General features: G+C 58.2%; 1 protein-coding gene across 2 annotated transcripts in view; it reads left to right on the top strand.

Moving 5' to 3' along the window:
* Window positions 1-15930, top strand: part of BCR (BCR activator of RhoGEF and GTPase) — a 123319-nt gene that overhangs the window by 104496 nt on the left and 2893 nt on the right. Inside the window, exons 17-22 of one of the 2 annotated variants that reach the window (XM_070516596.1) lie at window positions 10931-10990; window positions 11666-11775; window positions 13018-13157; window positions 14103-14237; window positions 14969-15170; window positions 15658-15820. In XM_070516596.1, coding sequence (XP_070372697.1) covers window positions 10931-10990; window positions 11666-11775; window positions 13018-13157; window positions 14103-14237; window positions 14969-15170; window positions 15658-15820 — 810 coding nt within the window. The remainder of the gene's footprint in view (window positions 1-10930; window positions 10991-11665; window positions 11776-13017; window positions 13158-14102; window positions 14238-14968; window positions 15171-15657; window positions 15821-15930) is intronic. The other variant, XM_014866290.3, reaches the window with a different exon arrangement.

Here is a 15930-nt window from a genome sequence, read left to right as displayed (position 1 = left end):
TGAACTGAGAAATGATGGAGAGAGAGGATGACTGGCTCCTGACTAATTCATTGTCTTTGTGGCTGAGGGCCCACGTGCTTGTCATTCAGACCAGCAAGTACCCAGTTAGCGGCGGCTCCATGCCCTGCTCTGGTCCAGCAGGCTCTCGGGAGATGCATGCTGCTGGTTTCCCACCTTGGAAGCTTATTAGGGAACTCAGTGGCTCAGGGCCTCCGGGACTACGCCCCGCCCATACCTTGAGACCAGGTCTGAAAGCAGAAATGCTCTTGTGACTGCCCTATTCCTGCCCCGAGACCCACCACCAGCAGACACCACCCGGGGAGTGCCCTCCCGGCCTTACAAAGACACAGGGAGAGGAAGCCGATGAAATCTTCCACAGCAATTACCTTCCTAGGGGAGCAGGCCCAAGGCCTCTGCTGACCCCACAGACGGAACCTAGGGCTGGGCCCGTGAGGTAAGGGGGATCCAAGGAGTAAGGGAGACCAGCCTAGGGCGATGCTCCAGCGAGTCCACTAAGGTTTGGGGTACATGTTGGGGAGCAGGGCGGCAGCCTTTCCTGGCACAAGGAAGGCAGGATCCTCGACCCCCCTCAGATGAGGATGGTCTGTGAAGGCCACTCCTGGTCCAAGGCCACTCAGGAGATGTCCTAGAGCTGCATCCTTCCTGTGACTTAGCTCTTGGGGGAGGAGGGGTTGGTTCCTCCTTGCTCCCAACCAGGCGCACATTCCATCTGGCCAGTTGGAGGGCCTTGGCAGAGCAGGGCTTCTGGATAGAAGAAGCAGAAGTGCAAGCCAGTGTTTATCAGTCATCCCACTTCTGGGATCCTGACCAGAATCTGTGACCAGCCAGGTGCCCGCGTCCACCAGGGTTACCCCGTGTGAGCTTGGGGTGAGTCCCACCTTGACACATGGGGCATTGCACCCGGGTGGCTCACACGCAAGATGCAGTGCCGCTGTACAACTCACGTGCTGACTCTCCATGGCATCCTTGAGATCCAGCCCCGCATTGCTACATAGATCTTGTTCACCCTCTTGGCTTTACGGGGAATCCTGTGGAGTGAGTCAACCACATGGATGGGCCATTCTGCTCTTGACGGACTCTGAAGCGGTTTCCAGATGTTGCTATTCCGTGAGCACCCTGGTGCCCGACTCCTTTGAGAACTGATGTGGCTTGGCACCTCCTGGTTGACGATGTTCAGGCCTATTCAGTCTTCACCCTCTATCTACTGGGCAACTGCCGTTCTCCCTCTGCTCCCAGCCCGGGCACCCACACCACTCCCGGGCCCTGACCCGAATCTTGCAGAGCCCCACGGAGAGCCGAGGATGCCGATGGGCTGGGTGCCCGGCTCTTTATTTTCGGTTCAAATTCCACCAACCTTTGACTCAAGTGACCCGGATGCTCCACCACTAGAGTCCCGAGGATGGCAGGATTAGAGCCAGGGTCTGTGAGCACTGTCATTGGGTAACAGGGGTCTCGGTGGGGAAGAGAAAGGGAAAGGGAGAAGGTACTCTTCCTCTTATTGAATCAAGCCGTCTTTGGAAACCTTTGGCGGCAGTATTACTGGATGCAAACACAGTGTTTCCTTATGCACACAACCTGTGCTCGCAGACGGTCTGGGGGTGCCAGGCGAGCACCTGCCCCATCTTGGGGAAGAAGAGAGCAGTAAGGTGGTGGGGGCGTAAGCAGCAAGGGGCGTCCCCCACGTCCTGGCTGTTCTCAGATCCTTTCTGCTTTTATGCGGTTGTGCTGTGAAGGGTCCTCCTGAGAGCGCTCCCTGCCGGTCCTTCTAGGAGGACCCAGACGGGAGACCGGAGGGGGTGGGGGATGGGGACCCTGCTAAAAAAAATTACTCGTGGCACTCGTTGAAAGGGCAAAGCAGACTTTAAAGATAGATTTTATTTATCATCAGCAGTTCAGTTTTAGAACATTTGCCCAAATTTAGAACATCACCCAAAACAGTTTCCCCATTCCCATTTACAGTCACTCCCTGTTCCCACCCCCAGACCCAGGGACTGTCGAGATAGGTATAGGCCCCACTGCAGTGGGGAGAGAGATGAGGCTCAACTCTCAATACAACAAGGAAAAGGGGGGATTTACAGCCAATGAGCCGGGGGGAGGGGTCAGCAGATGGAAAATTCCTAAGAGGAAACTGTCAGGGGTGAGGGGGATTCTGGTTACACCCACCTAATGGGATTCTTGCTGAAGGCAGGCCAGGCACCGGACATCCCCCGGGGCAGGGGTGGGAGGATGAGGAATTTGGTGAGATGCCCAGGGGGATTAGATATCGAGGATGGGGGATTCTTGCCAAACTGACTTAGCAGGATTCTTGCTAAACTTGGGCTCTTGAGGACATGCCCAGGGACAAGGCCTAGTTGGAAAACAGGGCTCAGCGGAGCCCGCTAGAGCTTGGTCAAGGAGAGACTGTCAACTCCCCGGTTCCACCATGCCTCCTGTGACCTGGGACGAGTCATCGCTCTGCCCACGCAAACTTGTTTCCTCGTGTAGATTGGTGTGGAGGGCCATAGAGCCGTGTCTGGGGGCCTTCGGTGTCAGCTGCTGCTGTTACTGTCATCGTTCGTGGCAAAGGTAGACTCTGGCTCCACCCCCTCGTCCGTCTGCTTCACTGGGACGAATGAGTGGGAAACCTGGCGCCTGAGCGGTCATTAGCCGGGAAGGAATCCCAGTGTGGCTCGAGGGGCCTTTGTGAGTCATGCTGAGTAGTGGCAGCTGGCCCAGCCCCCAGCGACCGTCTTCCCAGCGGGGCTTGTTTATGAACCAAGATCCCCAGAAGGAAGAAGGAAGGAAGTCAGAGGAGGAGCAGTGATGACACCCTGCCACCCCAGCCAGGCCCCTTCCCCTTCTCCCGCCCACCCACACTGTTTTCTGTGTGGAGTACACCTGCAGGAGGGCGTCCGTGCCTCTGGGGGCCCAGACTGAGACAGGGCTTTCTCAGTAACACCAGGCACCTGCTGAGCATGACATGTGGGGCGGGGATGGCTGGTGCCCCCCATACGCACCTTGACTCGTAAGTTGAGTGGAGAGCCCTTCCGGAGAAATGGGGAAGGGCAGCGCCCTGGGAGTGTTGGGTGGGGGGACCAGGGAGAAGTCCAGAGTCAGCCAGGAGGGCAGAGGCCAGGCAGGCACCCAGGGAACCCCCAAAGAGGCCAGGGAACCAAGTCTCCAGCAAAGCTGCTCACAGCTGTCTGGGCAGGAGGCGTCAGAATCACCTGGGGAGCTCGGTCCCACTCTTCTGGGGCTGGGCTCCTGACCAGTCTGCCTTTACTCCCCTACATGGTGCTGATGAGCTCAGGGTTCAGGAACCACTGGCCCCGGGCTCAGGTTTCAGCCCTTGCTCTTCAGGGTGCTGTCCTGCATGCGTTGCCAGGCGCCCACTTCCCCTCTCAAAAGATGGAGGCTCTGTGAGAGGGCGGTGGAGGGCTCCCCCTCCAGAACACGGGGTGGGTGAGCTCGTTTGTTCAGAGCTTCAGGCCAGCAGGCGGAAGGGGACCCTGTGTGGAGGGACACAGCCCCGGGGTGCTGACTATCCAGGAAAGAGGCAAGGCATGCGAATCCGAGCCCTCGAGTACAGACAGGTGTGGGGGGCCCTGGCGGGGGTCCTTTCCAAGTTAGCGCTGAGCCTCAGCAACCCATCTGAGGAGGCAAGGCCATCCTGGTCCATCCTCAGACACCAAGAGCCCACCATGCCACCCTAGTGACTGAGGGCCTCCTGCAGGCCAGGCCCCGGGGATCCCAAGAACAGGAAGATATCTGCCCCCCAGGCCCCCAGGTTCACAGTCGGTAGCGGAGAGGCTGGGAAGGGAGGACACTGCCGATAAGCAGAGAGCCAGCGCAGGCCCTGCCCCGGGGCCACCAGGTGGCTTGGATGGTGCGGTTATTTTGGGGGGAGGGGAGGGTTGGGATCAGTGAGTCTGGAGTTTCAAGGGAGGGATTTTCCAAAGTGGAGATGTTGATGTCCCAGCTCGTAGCACAGCAGGAGCACGGGATTCATGGGGAGGCGCTGGTCACAGTAGCGGGAGGGCCGGCCGAAGGAGTCCAGTCAGTGACTGGCCGGATGCTGTTGGGGCAGGATGGGGGCCCGAAGGCACTGCCCGGGGGGCCCGGTGCCGGGCAGCATCCAGGGGCAGTCGCCAGGGTCGGTGGAGCCCAGGGAAGCTGGAGCCCTGCCACTGTCAGGAATTTCTTCCTTCAGTCTTTCCCTTCTCTCTTCGCCTTTTGCGAATTTTCTCTGTTGCTCAATCCCCTCGGCCCTGTTTCCTCTCCTGAGCAAGTGACTTTATATCAAGTCCTAGAATTCTGTCCTCTCCCATTCTTCCCCATCTTTTGTGTGTCTAGCTAGACTCACAACTCACGTTCCAGTGGGGACATCAGACTTGATTTTTTAAAATATTTTATGTAAGTCTCAAATGAGATTGGGGCCTCAGGTCTCTGGCTTGACCCTTTGCTTTATTCAAGCCTGGCACTTGAGACTGGCTGTATGCGGTTTCCCAAACTTCTGTGCCTGGGTTGCTTGCCTCATGCCTGGAAACTTGGCCGGAGACAGGCTGGCAAGTCTGACTACGCCCCTTCCAGCGTTGCCCTGGCACCTGCACTCCAGCCCTCACCAAACTGTGAGGACTTCCTGCTCTCAGGCAGTCTCCCCATTCGACCGCCAGTTCTGTGGCACTTGGCCCCAAGAGCCCACTGAAGTGCCTGGGAACAGCTGTATGAATGTGGAGATGCCATCAAGACTTGTACACACTTGTTCACAGCAGCACTAACCATGACAGCCCCAAATTGGAAAGTACCCAAGTGTCCATCAGCTGGTGAGTAGATAAACAAAAGGTGGCACATCCGTGCAGTGGAATATTATGCAGCCATGAAAAAGGAAGAAAATTCTGACACATGTTAAAACATAGATGAACCTCAAGGACATTATGCTAAGAGAAATAAGCTAGACACAAAACGGACAAATACTGTATGATTCCGCTTGTATGAAGTACCTGGGATCAGCAAATTCCTAGAGACAGAAGGTGGAATGGAGGTTACCAGGGGCTGAGAGGAGGGTGGGAACGGGGAGTTATTGCTTAATGGGTACAGAGTTTCTGTTTGGGATGATGAAAAAGTTCTGGAGATGGATGGTGGTGGTGGTTGCGCAACATTGTGGATGCACTTAATGCCACTGAATTATGCACTTAAATATGGTTAAAATGGTAAATTTTATGGTATGCATATTTTATCACCATTTTTTAAAGAGTTAAAATGCCCACAGGGTGCAGGGGTGGTCATGGAAGTACAGATTCAGCGAATTGCCCCCTCCATGAAATCCCCCACCATCAATGGGCGCAGTTGGCCCCTGCTCGGTATAGCCTGGTGGAGAACCCCCGCTCACAGCCTCCCCTCTCCCAGCCACCCCTGGGGCCCCAGCACCATCACCTGTGAGAGGGCGGGCGCCTGGCTCTCAGGGGCCCCCGGTGCACGTGGCGAATGCTCACTCTGCCAAATAAATATTTTACTATATTGTATATACATTAAACGTATTTATATTATATATTATATACATATATGTTTAGGCACGGAGATACCGCAGTGAATGAAACAGACAAAAGCCCTGTCCTCAGGGAGTTTACGTTCTTGCCAGGGAGGCAAACATCAACCAAAATAAAGACAAGAGCCACGGGACGCGTCAGGCAGGAAGGAGATGGGCTGGGGCACGTGGTTTTCAGTCGGGATGTCAGGGCTGGCTGCTGTCATGGGGGATGGTGTCAGAGCCATGCTCATGCCATCCACGTGTGCCGGGGCCTCCGTGTGCCTGGGGGGTGCCTTCCTGGGTGCCTTGGGGGCGTTCAGAGATGGATGAGGCTTGGCCCAGGTCGCAGGGACACGAGCATGAGAGAAACTGACATGGCCTCTTAACCACCGACTTGGAGGGGCGGGTCCCAGGGTCTCTCGCGCCGAGAACATAAAATGGGTAGTCATTGTTTTCAACAAGCGCTTGAGGAAGGTTTTAGGCTGTAAAAGTTGTTAACATGTAAAACCACTGGAGTAGGTCCTTGTACAGATTCCCTGGGATTTGTCCTGAGGAAGTGCACCACTGCCACTGTGGAGAGAGCGTGGTGATGGGACCCGGGCCCCCCTTGCTCTGTTGAGGTCCAGTTTGGGACCCTCTATCTTTTTATCTTTAACTGGCACACCAGACAGCGCATCCATTTTTAGTGTATAATTCAACCATTTTTAGTGATTTGCAGTGGTACAACTATCACCACAATCCAGTTTTAGAATATTTGTGTCACCCCAAAATGGTGTCCTCTTACCCTCTCACAGTCATTCCCTGTTCCCACCCCCAGACTCAGGCTGATCTCCTTTTTGTATAGATTCGCCCATTCTGTGTGTTTCATGTAAATAGCATGATGCTGTATTATGTGGTCTTTCGTGACTCGCTTCTTCCGCTTAGCATGACGTTTCTGAGGGTCATCCACGTCATCACAAGTACCAGCACTTCATTCCTTTTTATGGCTGAATCAGAGTCCGTTGTGTGTGTTTATGTCCCGTGTTGTGTTTGCCCATTCACCAAATGACGTACACTTGGGTTGTTTCCAGCTGCCGTGAGCACGAACACACAAGTCTCTGTGGACACTGGGAGTGGAAGGCTGGGTCGGGCAGCCACGTTGAACTTTGTGAGGCCCTGCCCTGCTTTTCCAGAGTGGCAGAAGCACTGCACATCCCTAGTGGCAGTGTGAGAGGGTTCCTGTTTGCCCACATCCTCGCCAACACTTTTACCACCTGTCTTTTTTATTGTAGCTATCCAGGGGGCCTTGCTTTATCTTTTTAAGTGATGCTGGAGCCTGCTTGGGATCAGAGAAGGGCAGCAAAGAGGTAAAAATGTAGGCGAGAGAGCTTGGAGAACAGGTTGTAGTAATAAGAGGATCTGGAGACCCCGTTTCTCTCCCAGGGAGGTGCTCTGGTCTTCTCTGAGAAGACCCTCCCCCAGGGAGTCAGTTACGGTGCAAACATGTGGAGCTCAGTCAGGAGCGCTGGGGAGGGCCTGCTGGACTGTGCTGGGCGCTGACGGTGGGCACAGAGGAAACCACCATCTACAAGGAGGCAAGTGAGGAAGGAACGGGCATTTCCTCCTTTGGACAGTTTAGTCCTTGCCGCCCTGAGACCAAGGTGAGTGCGAGGACCCTGTGGATGTCCATCGGTTGCCCGACTGGCCATGCCTACAAACAGTAGCCGGAGTAGCCCCGGTTCTCTGCTGAGCCGCTCAGGGCAGCACTCAGACCTGTCCAACCTGGGCCGCCCCCCACTCCCCTGCCCCACCTGGGCTTCCCCCACCCCCCCCCGCCTCCCTGGCATAGATGCATGGGGTAGTTTTCTAGGCAGACCTCGCGGCGACTGTCCACCAGGCCCACCCCCAACAGTCGTTCCTTTGAGGCCCCCACCTTGTCCAACCCCAGGGGAGACAAGCGGGGATGCAGATGTCCTCCTGAGCGCCAGGTGTGAGCAGGACCCCCCACCCCGTCCCCCGCCTCCCCAGTCCCCATCGCAGCAGCAGGTACATTCCTCAACTTGACCTTGAGACCCTGAGGGGCCCTCATGGGCATCTGGAGTGCTCTTGGGTTTTTCCCTCAACCGCCATTTCCTGGTCCTCTCCCTTCGGTCATCTGTTTTTCCAAACCTGGTCCCCCGCTTGTTTACTTCTCTGGTGCTTTAAATAGCCGCATGAGAATGTTGTTTGGGGCCGGACTGAGTCGAGCCAGCCGCGGGTCTCACTTTGTGTTATTCATGCTGCTTCCGCTCTGCTCAACATGCTCTGGTCTCTGGAGCTCAGCCAGGCTGGGGATGGCCTTTCCCACTGGAAGAGATCCAGGGTCCCTGTCTGGGGCCACCTCGAGGGCTGGGGGCCCAAGGAGGAGTTGCCTGCAGAACCATGGCCCAGGTCTGCTCTGGAGGCTGGCTTGTGCCACAGCCTGTGGGGCCAGGGGGCCACAGGGCTGGATGTCACTGCTGGGGGTGGACAATGGGAACAAGCCCCACTCATCACCAGGCCGGCTGTGCTCTCAGGGGCGGCAGCCACGGGATGTCCCCCACCCTCAGTCCAAGGCAGTGCATGCTGTTATTGGGGTCACTAGCTGGGGTGGTACAGACCCTGAGGGTTCCTCAGGGCACCTCCAGACGTGAGGCAGACTGGCCAGCCAGACACGTGTTATTCAGCGTCTCCAAATGCCCCCACAGGAAACCAGCCACTTGAGAAGGAAGCCTGGCTTTTCTGGGCTTTAGAGAAAACCATGACACATTGGTGTTCCCGTAACCAATAGGCTCCTGGTGGGGGGCGGGGATGATTTTCCACGCAGAGATCAAAAAAGTAGAGCCCAGGGGTGGTCGGAAGCCTTGATCTTAATGAGCCAGGCTGTGGGGGCGTGGCTTCCTGCAAAGCCTCCTCAAAAGGCATCGAGGCCGGGAGCTCTCCGTGCTCCTGTCCAGCAGCACTCCTATCCGGCCGCACAGGCCTCTCGGAGCAGCAGGGCCGAGGATGCGAGAGATGCTGTCTGCCCCCGCCACTATGCAGGGCCTTCTGCGGTGCTTCCACCCCCGCTGGGGGGGCCGGAGCCGGGTAGCCTCTGCCGAAAAGTACCTGTGTGCTCGGGGCACTGACCTGTGGACCTGCATCCGAAACCTCGTGAGCAAGGGCAAGGTGGGCCAGGTGGGCCAGGTGGGCCGGGCAGGCTGTGCTATGGCAGGGTCTCTGCCATCTCGATGTCTCAGTTGCCTCCTTTCCCTGTCCCTCTGCCTGCCCAGTCTCCAGGCTGCTTGTCGGCTGTGATCATCAGTTCTCGAGGGGAGAGGGGCTCAGTGGTTACCATTCTTTGAGGGAAAGACAGGGGTGTCTCCTGCCACACCTGCTTCTGTTTCCCTTTTTTTTCTTTTTTTATTTTGCTAAGGAACATTCTCCCTGAGCTAACATCTGTGCCAGTTGTCCTCTAGTTTGTATGTGGGACGCCGCCACAGCACGGCTGCCCCTGAGTGGTGTAGGTCCATGCCCAGGGACCAAACCTGGGCCACTAATGCACAACGTGCTGCACTTGACCACTAGGCCACGGGTCAGCCCTGTTTCCCTTTTGTAAAACTCCCAGCGATGGTGTTAACCTCTCCCTTCTCTTGGGAGGGGGAGGAACGGCGCCTGCCCCTTCCTTCCTGGGCGGCCAGGACACGCGAGTTGGAGGTGATGGAGTCTGGTAGAAAGCCAGGAGTTCTGCTGGTCCCAGAGCGTGGAAGGGTCCTGGTGTCATCCCCCTCCTGCCTCCCCTGCTGGAGACCGACTTAGCCCCGGGCCCTGCCTGAAGCCTGGGATTCATTCTAGCAGAGATGCGCCGCTGGGAGGTTTCCTTCTCTGAGTGCTTTCTAAGCAACAGGTCCCTGCTCACAGACCCTGCCCCTCGGGCAGAGTCCCTGTAGCCCGGGAGTTGTGGCCCCTAAGAACCTCCTGGGACAGATGCAGAACAAGAACCTGTGACCACACAGCCCCAGGAGGGAGACACCCTGCCACCTTTTGTTTTTCTGTGTCGATCCAGCCGTACACTTCGGATCCTTGGGAATGTTAACCCATAGGACCTGGAAGGGGAGATGAGGAGGGCCCACCCCCAGGAGTGCCTGTGATGCGCCTCCGTGCTGAGCAGGTGCAGGGGGACAGGCCCAGGGGCACACACCTGCGAGGGAGAGGCCTCTGGACCTTGTTTTCCAGCTGCCTCACCTGCAGAAGGCCCAGGTGGCTGTCGCCTTTCGGGTCCCTTGTAGTGAGTAAACGTGTGATGCCTGTTCTGAGCGCCCCTCTAGACCTGGCACTATGCTTAGTACTGTTGTGTGTGTGTGTGTACACGCATTTATGTGCAGAAATCGTGAGGCGTGGTCCCTGCTCTTAACCAGCTAGCCTAGTGGCAGAAATGAACTGTGGCTCAAAGCAAGTGATGAGACCACAAGGCCCTGTACAAGGAATGCCAGGTTATATGGTGTCGGACAGTGGCTGCTGACCTGGCTTCACACCAGGACCTCCTGGTGGGTTTCCCTTATGTCAACCCCAGATCCCACCTGGAGCCACTAGTCCAGCTCCGCAGGTGGAGCCTGGGGAGGTATTCTTTTAACAAGATCTCCCCAGGTGCTTCGTCACCTGGCCCAGCCCGCTGGTGGGTAGTGAGTGCTTCCCAAAAGGGGGAATGGAGCCCCTGTGGATGGGGGGCACGTGGCCTGCCCACAAAGCTCAAGGTATCCTACAGCACACAAGTTGTTAGGTGGTGTTAAACAGCATGGTCCTGCAGACTGGAGCTTAGACTATGCTCTGCGGGAGTGGAAGTTAGAGGGGCTTCCTCCAGCCCCCCTCACTAGCTGTGTGATCTGGGGCTGGGCTCTGGGTCTTTCTGGGCCTGACCTTAAGCCACAGGACTGGCCTGGGCTGGAGGCCCCTCCAGGCCTCACAGGCATTAAGGGAGAAAGCAGTGTCTCGAATGCTGGGATGGCATGCCCCCAGGGAAGTTGCTATTGAAAATGGGGTTCCTGAAATGTCACTGAAACCGATGGCTCAGCCTCTACTAAGCTGCAGGTAGTGATGGTGGATGGCGTGGCTCCCAGCTCCTGGGCTGCCAGCGTGGACTTCAGCTCCCATCTGGAAGGAACGGAAGGAGGGCAGAGTGCAGGGCCCCGAACTGTTGCCAGCTCATACCTGGGGTGAGCCTGAGCCCCAGGCAGCAAAGGTCTGAAAGCCGAGGGCCCTAAGGTTCCAGGGGTTTCCAGCAGGTTCTCTCCTCTCTCTGGACCCTTCTTGGTGTCTGGTAGAGGTGCCGGCCGCATTCCAGCTCTGATTCAGCTCAGGAGTGGAGAAGTAGCAGGTTTGGGCTGCTGCCCGGCAGGGCATCTGATAATCGTGACTCCTTGCTTTCAGCTGGACCCCCAGGCCCTGCAGGACAGAGACTGGCAGCGGACCGTCATCGCCATGAACGGGGTATGTACCCACGGGGCTGTTGGTGCCCACTTCCCCCAGAAGGTTAGGGTGGCCCCAGTGCCTTCCAAAACAGTCAAGAGGAGGCTGAGCTGGGCTGGTGCCTGAGGGAGAGTATGGCTGGGGGAGGGGGAAGCCCTGCAGGTCAGGACTGCTGCACAGGAAGGGGTCAGTTTGGGGTCTGGAGTGCAGTCACCCACCAGGTGCTGAGCATCCTCCTTGAACAGTGATGCAGTGGCACCACCAGGACAGACAGGGCCCCCACCCTGGGGTCTGCCCCTAGAAACTAAGGGCCCTGATTAGCTTTCAGTGCCCCAGAAGGGTTTAATCTTAAGAAAGACACTACCGCACACAAAAAAAGGTCCCAGCATATGTGACAGAATGTTAGCTTTTGGTAGGTGATTCGTGGCTTTTTGTTACAGTAGTTTCTATACTTTTTCTCTAGTTATTTTTTTATTATGATTAAGAAAGGAAGAGCACAGTGGGGATTGTTGGGGGCCGTTCTGCAGAAGCCGGTCCTTTAGTCACCGTAACTGTTCCTGGCTCTTGCTGAGTTGGCCAGGGGGCTGCCCCCAGTTGGCCCGCTTGCCCAGGGGGTAGAAGGACCTCGGGGCCCCTGGGGACTCAGGCCGTGAGGACGAGAAGGCTGAGGCGACCACGTCCCTTCTTCCCGTGCAGATCGAAGTGAAACTCTCAGTCAAGTTCACCAGCAGGGAGTTCAGCTTGAAGAGAATGCCCTCCCGAAAACAGACGGGGGTCTTTGGAGTCAAGATTGCCGTGGTCACCAAGTGAGTGGCAAGGGGCTTGGGCTCACACGTCTCTTGTCCCATGGCCTACCTCCCTACCCAGGTGTTTCTGGAGGAAAGAGCGGGTGTGGGTCTCCCCTCTCTGTGTGTGGCACGGTCGCTGCACAAGACGCCTCCCAAGCCCGTGGGACACTGTGCGCTTAGCTGCCTCCCGTGTTTACTGTGAAACTTGTCCCATCAGCTCCGGAATGTCCTTGCCCTCTCCCTGTGTGGATGGGCTGCCTCCCACACGACTCCCGGAGCTGTGCAAGGGTGGGGTTTTCGTCCCTCACTTGGAATTTGTCATGATCAGGGTTCCCGTAGAGTGACGAGAATCCCTGCCCCTTTGTGACGGGTCAGTTGTCAGAAGCCTGTTATTGGATTGAGGGCCATTCTCGGGGACACAGGCCGCTTCCTCCCAGAAGCCATTTGCTTCTGGGATGGAATCCAGCCAGGCCGCTGACCTCGCCGGTCATCCAGTCCAGGGCCTGCATCAGGAGTCCCCCACACCGAATTGTGTCGAAACGCTGATCCCCGCCCCGCCTCTGAAGGGCTCCGGGCGTGAGCAGGGAGGACTCATCAGCAGCCACCGCAAATAAGCCCGTGAGTGAGGGCAGCTTGGGAAAGAGCTCTGGCTCCTGAGTCCAGTGGCTAAACTAGACTAGCTGCTGAAGCCAGGCCTCCAGTCGGCGCCAGCTGCCGTTTCTGAAGTATTCTTATCCCAGCGTCCTGCACGGAGAGGCCGGAACTGTCCATTGCTAAGACTTGGAAGAGAAAAGTGTTGAGAGCCACAGGCTTCCAAGCACTGGCGTCGGGCAGCCCGGGGGCGCCGTCCCCACGGCAGGCGGGGGTTGAGCAGCCATGTGCAGGGCTCACCTCACGCTGAGGCTGGAGGGGCAGGATTCACCTCACGGGCAGCAAGTGGGTGGCAGGGCCAAGACCGGGTCCCATCTCCCGACTCAGAGGCCAGACTGCTTTCTAAGGATGCTGTGCTGCCATCCGTTAACCCAAAGCCTGCGGTCTTTTCACTGGACTTCCCAGGGCCAACTTCGCTTAGAAAAGCCCACTGGCCTTCCCCCAAAGATCCCAGGCCCTGACAGGACATAAGCAGCGACGGTCGTGAGCTCGCAGAGCAGCTGAGGCTGTGTGCGCAGCCCGAACCTGAGCTCCTCAGCGCCTCACCTGCAGGTGCACCGACAGCCCTAGCAGGGCTGCTGGCGCTGAGCGTGTTTCCCTCCTCGGCAGGAGGGAGAGGTCCAAGGTGCCCTACATTGTGCGCCAGTGCGTGGAGGAGATCGAGCGCCGGGGCATGGAGGAGGTGGGCATCTACCGCGTGTCCGGAGTGGCCACGGACATCCAGGCGCTGAAGGCGGCCTTTGACGTCAGTGAGTGTCGGCCTGGGCCATGGGTCGGAGGTGCGGGCGTGGTGCAGAGACTTGCAGGGCGCCTCTGGAGCCCGTGCTTGTTGTCTCATGCTCTGCACCTTTGCTTCACGTAGTGGCCTATTATTTTAAAAATCAGAGCAAAAAGGAGTTGTGGGAGGAGGTTCTGCAGAAGCCATTTCTTAGCCCGTCCTAACCGTGCATGCATGAGTTGTGCAGGGTTGGACTGGGGGCTTCCCCGTGGAGTGGCCCTGCCTCCCACTGGGTCTCGGCCTGCTTGCCCTGGGGGTGGCTAAGAGGTCTGACTGCCAGTGAAGCAGTGCAAAGGGCTCTGAGGTGACCCAGCTCCTCACAGTGCTGTGGCATCTCTGTCTTCCTCACCCTCACACGCCAAGAAGTCGGTGGAACTGCCCCAGTTGACAGACGAGGTCACTGAGACCCCAGAGGATCCTCAGTGGAAGGTGGCAGAGCCAGGACTCGGTCCCTGCGTACTCTGCCCTCCCTGGCCCGGAGCCCTGGAAGGCTGAGCTCCCTGGGTGGGCCCTGTCGTCGTTCTTGCTCCCTCTGGGCCACCAGAGTGGACCTGGCCTCTGGCTAGGAGGACAAGTGGCCTCCTGAGCCCAAAGGGGAGACCACTTTAAACACTAAAATGGAACCAGTAATCCCAGTGTCTTCCTGTTATCAGAGGACACTGGCGGCCGGGTGGTGGCTGTGGGGCAGAGCCGCCCGATTCCGGCCCGGGCACCACGCCTGTCCCTCTGGCCTCGCAGCTTCCTCGTGGCGGTCGCCCCTTGGCCAGCAGGGGAGTTGTGAGGACAGTTGGATGAGCTGCCAAAGGGGAGGAGCCCGAAAAGTGGTCAGTGTAAGCTGTGCTCAGCTGAGGCCGGAAGAGTGGACCTGAGGAGGGATCCACGAGCAGGCCGCACTCCATCTCTGTGCTCTGTCCAGATAACAAGGACGTGTCGGTGATGATGAGCGAGATGGATGTCAACGCCATCGCCGGGACACTGAAGCTCTACTTCCGCGAGCTGCCCGAGCCCCTCTTCACCGACGAGTTCTACCCCAACTTTGCCGAGGGAATCGGTGAGCACGGAGGCGTCTCCCACCTCCCTCTTGTCCTCTGGTGCCCTTGGGGGTGTCAGCAGTGAGATGAGGGAACCCGAGCTGTGCGCCCTCTGCCACCATCTGCCTTTCAACCCAAACTCTGCGAGTGGCGGGGGACCGAGAACCAAGCCTGTGCTGGGAGGGCTCTGCCCGTCCTCCGGGGGCTGTCCACTGCCCCGGTCCATCCAGGTGGCCCAAGAGGGTGAAGTGGCCACAGTCCTCCTCCCTGGAATACCTGCCTTGCTGCCCCAAGCCCCTCAAGTGTGGCTCCCTGGCCGGCCTGACCCTAAGTCAACCTGAAGGCTGATGTCCAAAGTGGGAGCGCTGGTGTATGGGGCAGCTGCAGCCTCGGCGCCCGTCTTCCCCGGGGCCATTCAGCATGGGGCTGGCCCCCAGGGTGCGCAGAGTGACGGGGGAGCTGCCGGGGCCTTGCCACCCTCCTGCCCCTTACTCCCACTTCCTCCTGTGCCATCCTCTCATGCCTCAGGCTCTTCTGAGCAGGAGGCAGGAATGGCCGAGTCAGCCGGGAGGGCAACTGTGCCTGGCGCCACCTGCCAGTGGTCCCCATGTTTCCTTTGACCTCTTTGAGATGTAGAAAGGGTTTTCCTGGTGGCCCGCCCCCATACAGGCACCCATCACCGGGTGCTGCCTGGGGGCCAGTGCTGTGTGGGCTGAGACATTGACTGGCCTGGACCATCCTGTGCCCTCAGACACAGGCCTGGGAGCTCCATCTGACCACTCTTGGAGAGGCCTCCAGCTCGTGGTTGTGACCACAAGAAGTAAGAGTTGCTCCCCTCCTTCTGCAGCTCTTTCAGACCCGGTTGCAAAGGAGAGCTGCATGCTTAACTTGCTGCTGTCACTCCCCGAGGCCAACCTGCTGACCTTCCTCTTCCTTCTAGACCACCTAAAAAGGTAACCCCAGCTCTTCTCCGGGGGCTCAGGGCTCCAGGACCCCCAGGCAGCAAGGGTGATCCACCCATGCTCTGCTGGCTCCTGTGGGACTCCCCAGCACCTGGGGCGTCTCTCCCCTCCCCTGTCTGCAGTGACTCCCCCGCTGGATACTAGAGGCATTGCCGCCCTGCTCCCTCTTCGCCGCCCTTCCCCTCTGCACCATGGGCCTAAGTGAAGAGCGAGGCGGTTCAGCCCCAGCCGTCCGTGTGCTCGGGCTTCCTCTCTCCTAGGTCATGGCTCAGAGGTGGCCCAGCCACCTACCAGTCTCAAGTACTCCTCAGACCCAGAAGAACCCGGTTAGGGTGGCTGTGTGTGGAGCCAGCCCAAGGCAGAAAGGGGTGGTGCCCTCCACCACATGCCCAAGGACTCCAGGTGGCCCCGGCCCTCCACCTCGCCTCTGTCCTGGAGGCACTGTCCCAACAGCACCCTCTGCTTCGGCCCTCCGCAGGGTGGCTGAAAAGGAGACGGTGAACAAGATGTCCCTGCACAACCTCGCCACGGTCTTTGGCCCCACGCTCCTCCGGCCCTCAGAGAAGGAAAGCAAGCTCCCGGCCAACCCCAGCCAGCCCATCTCCATGACCGACAGCTGGTCCCTGGAGGTCATGTCCCAGGTACGAGGAGACAGGCTCCAGCCACACCGCCTGGCCTCACAGAGGTGACCTCTGCCTGCCCCACCTGGGTTCTGCCAGTCATTGTCACCCAAACTGAGCAAGAGAGGTGG

This window comes from Equus asinus, chromosome 8 (genome assembly GCF_041296235.1).
Source record: "Equus asinus isolate D_3611 breed Donkey chromosome 8, EquAss-T2T_v2, whole genome shotgun sequence".
Classification (NCBI taxonomy): Eukaryota; Metazoa; Chordata; class Mammalia; order Perissodactyla; family Equidae; genus Equus; species Equus asinus.
The sequence above is the reverse complement of the archived record's forward strand: the minus strand, read 5'-3'. Positions and strand labels throughout refer to the sequence as shown.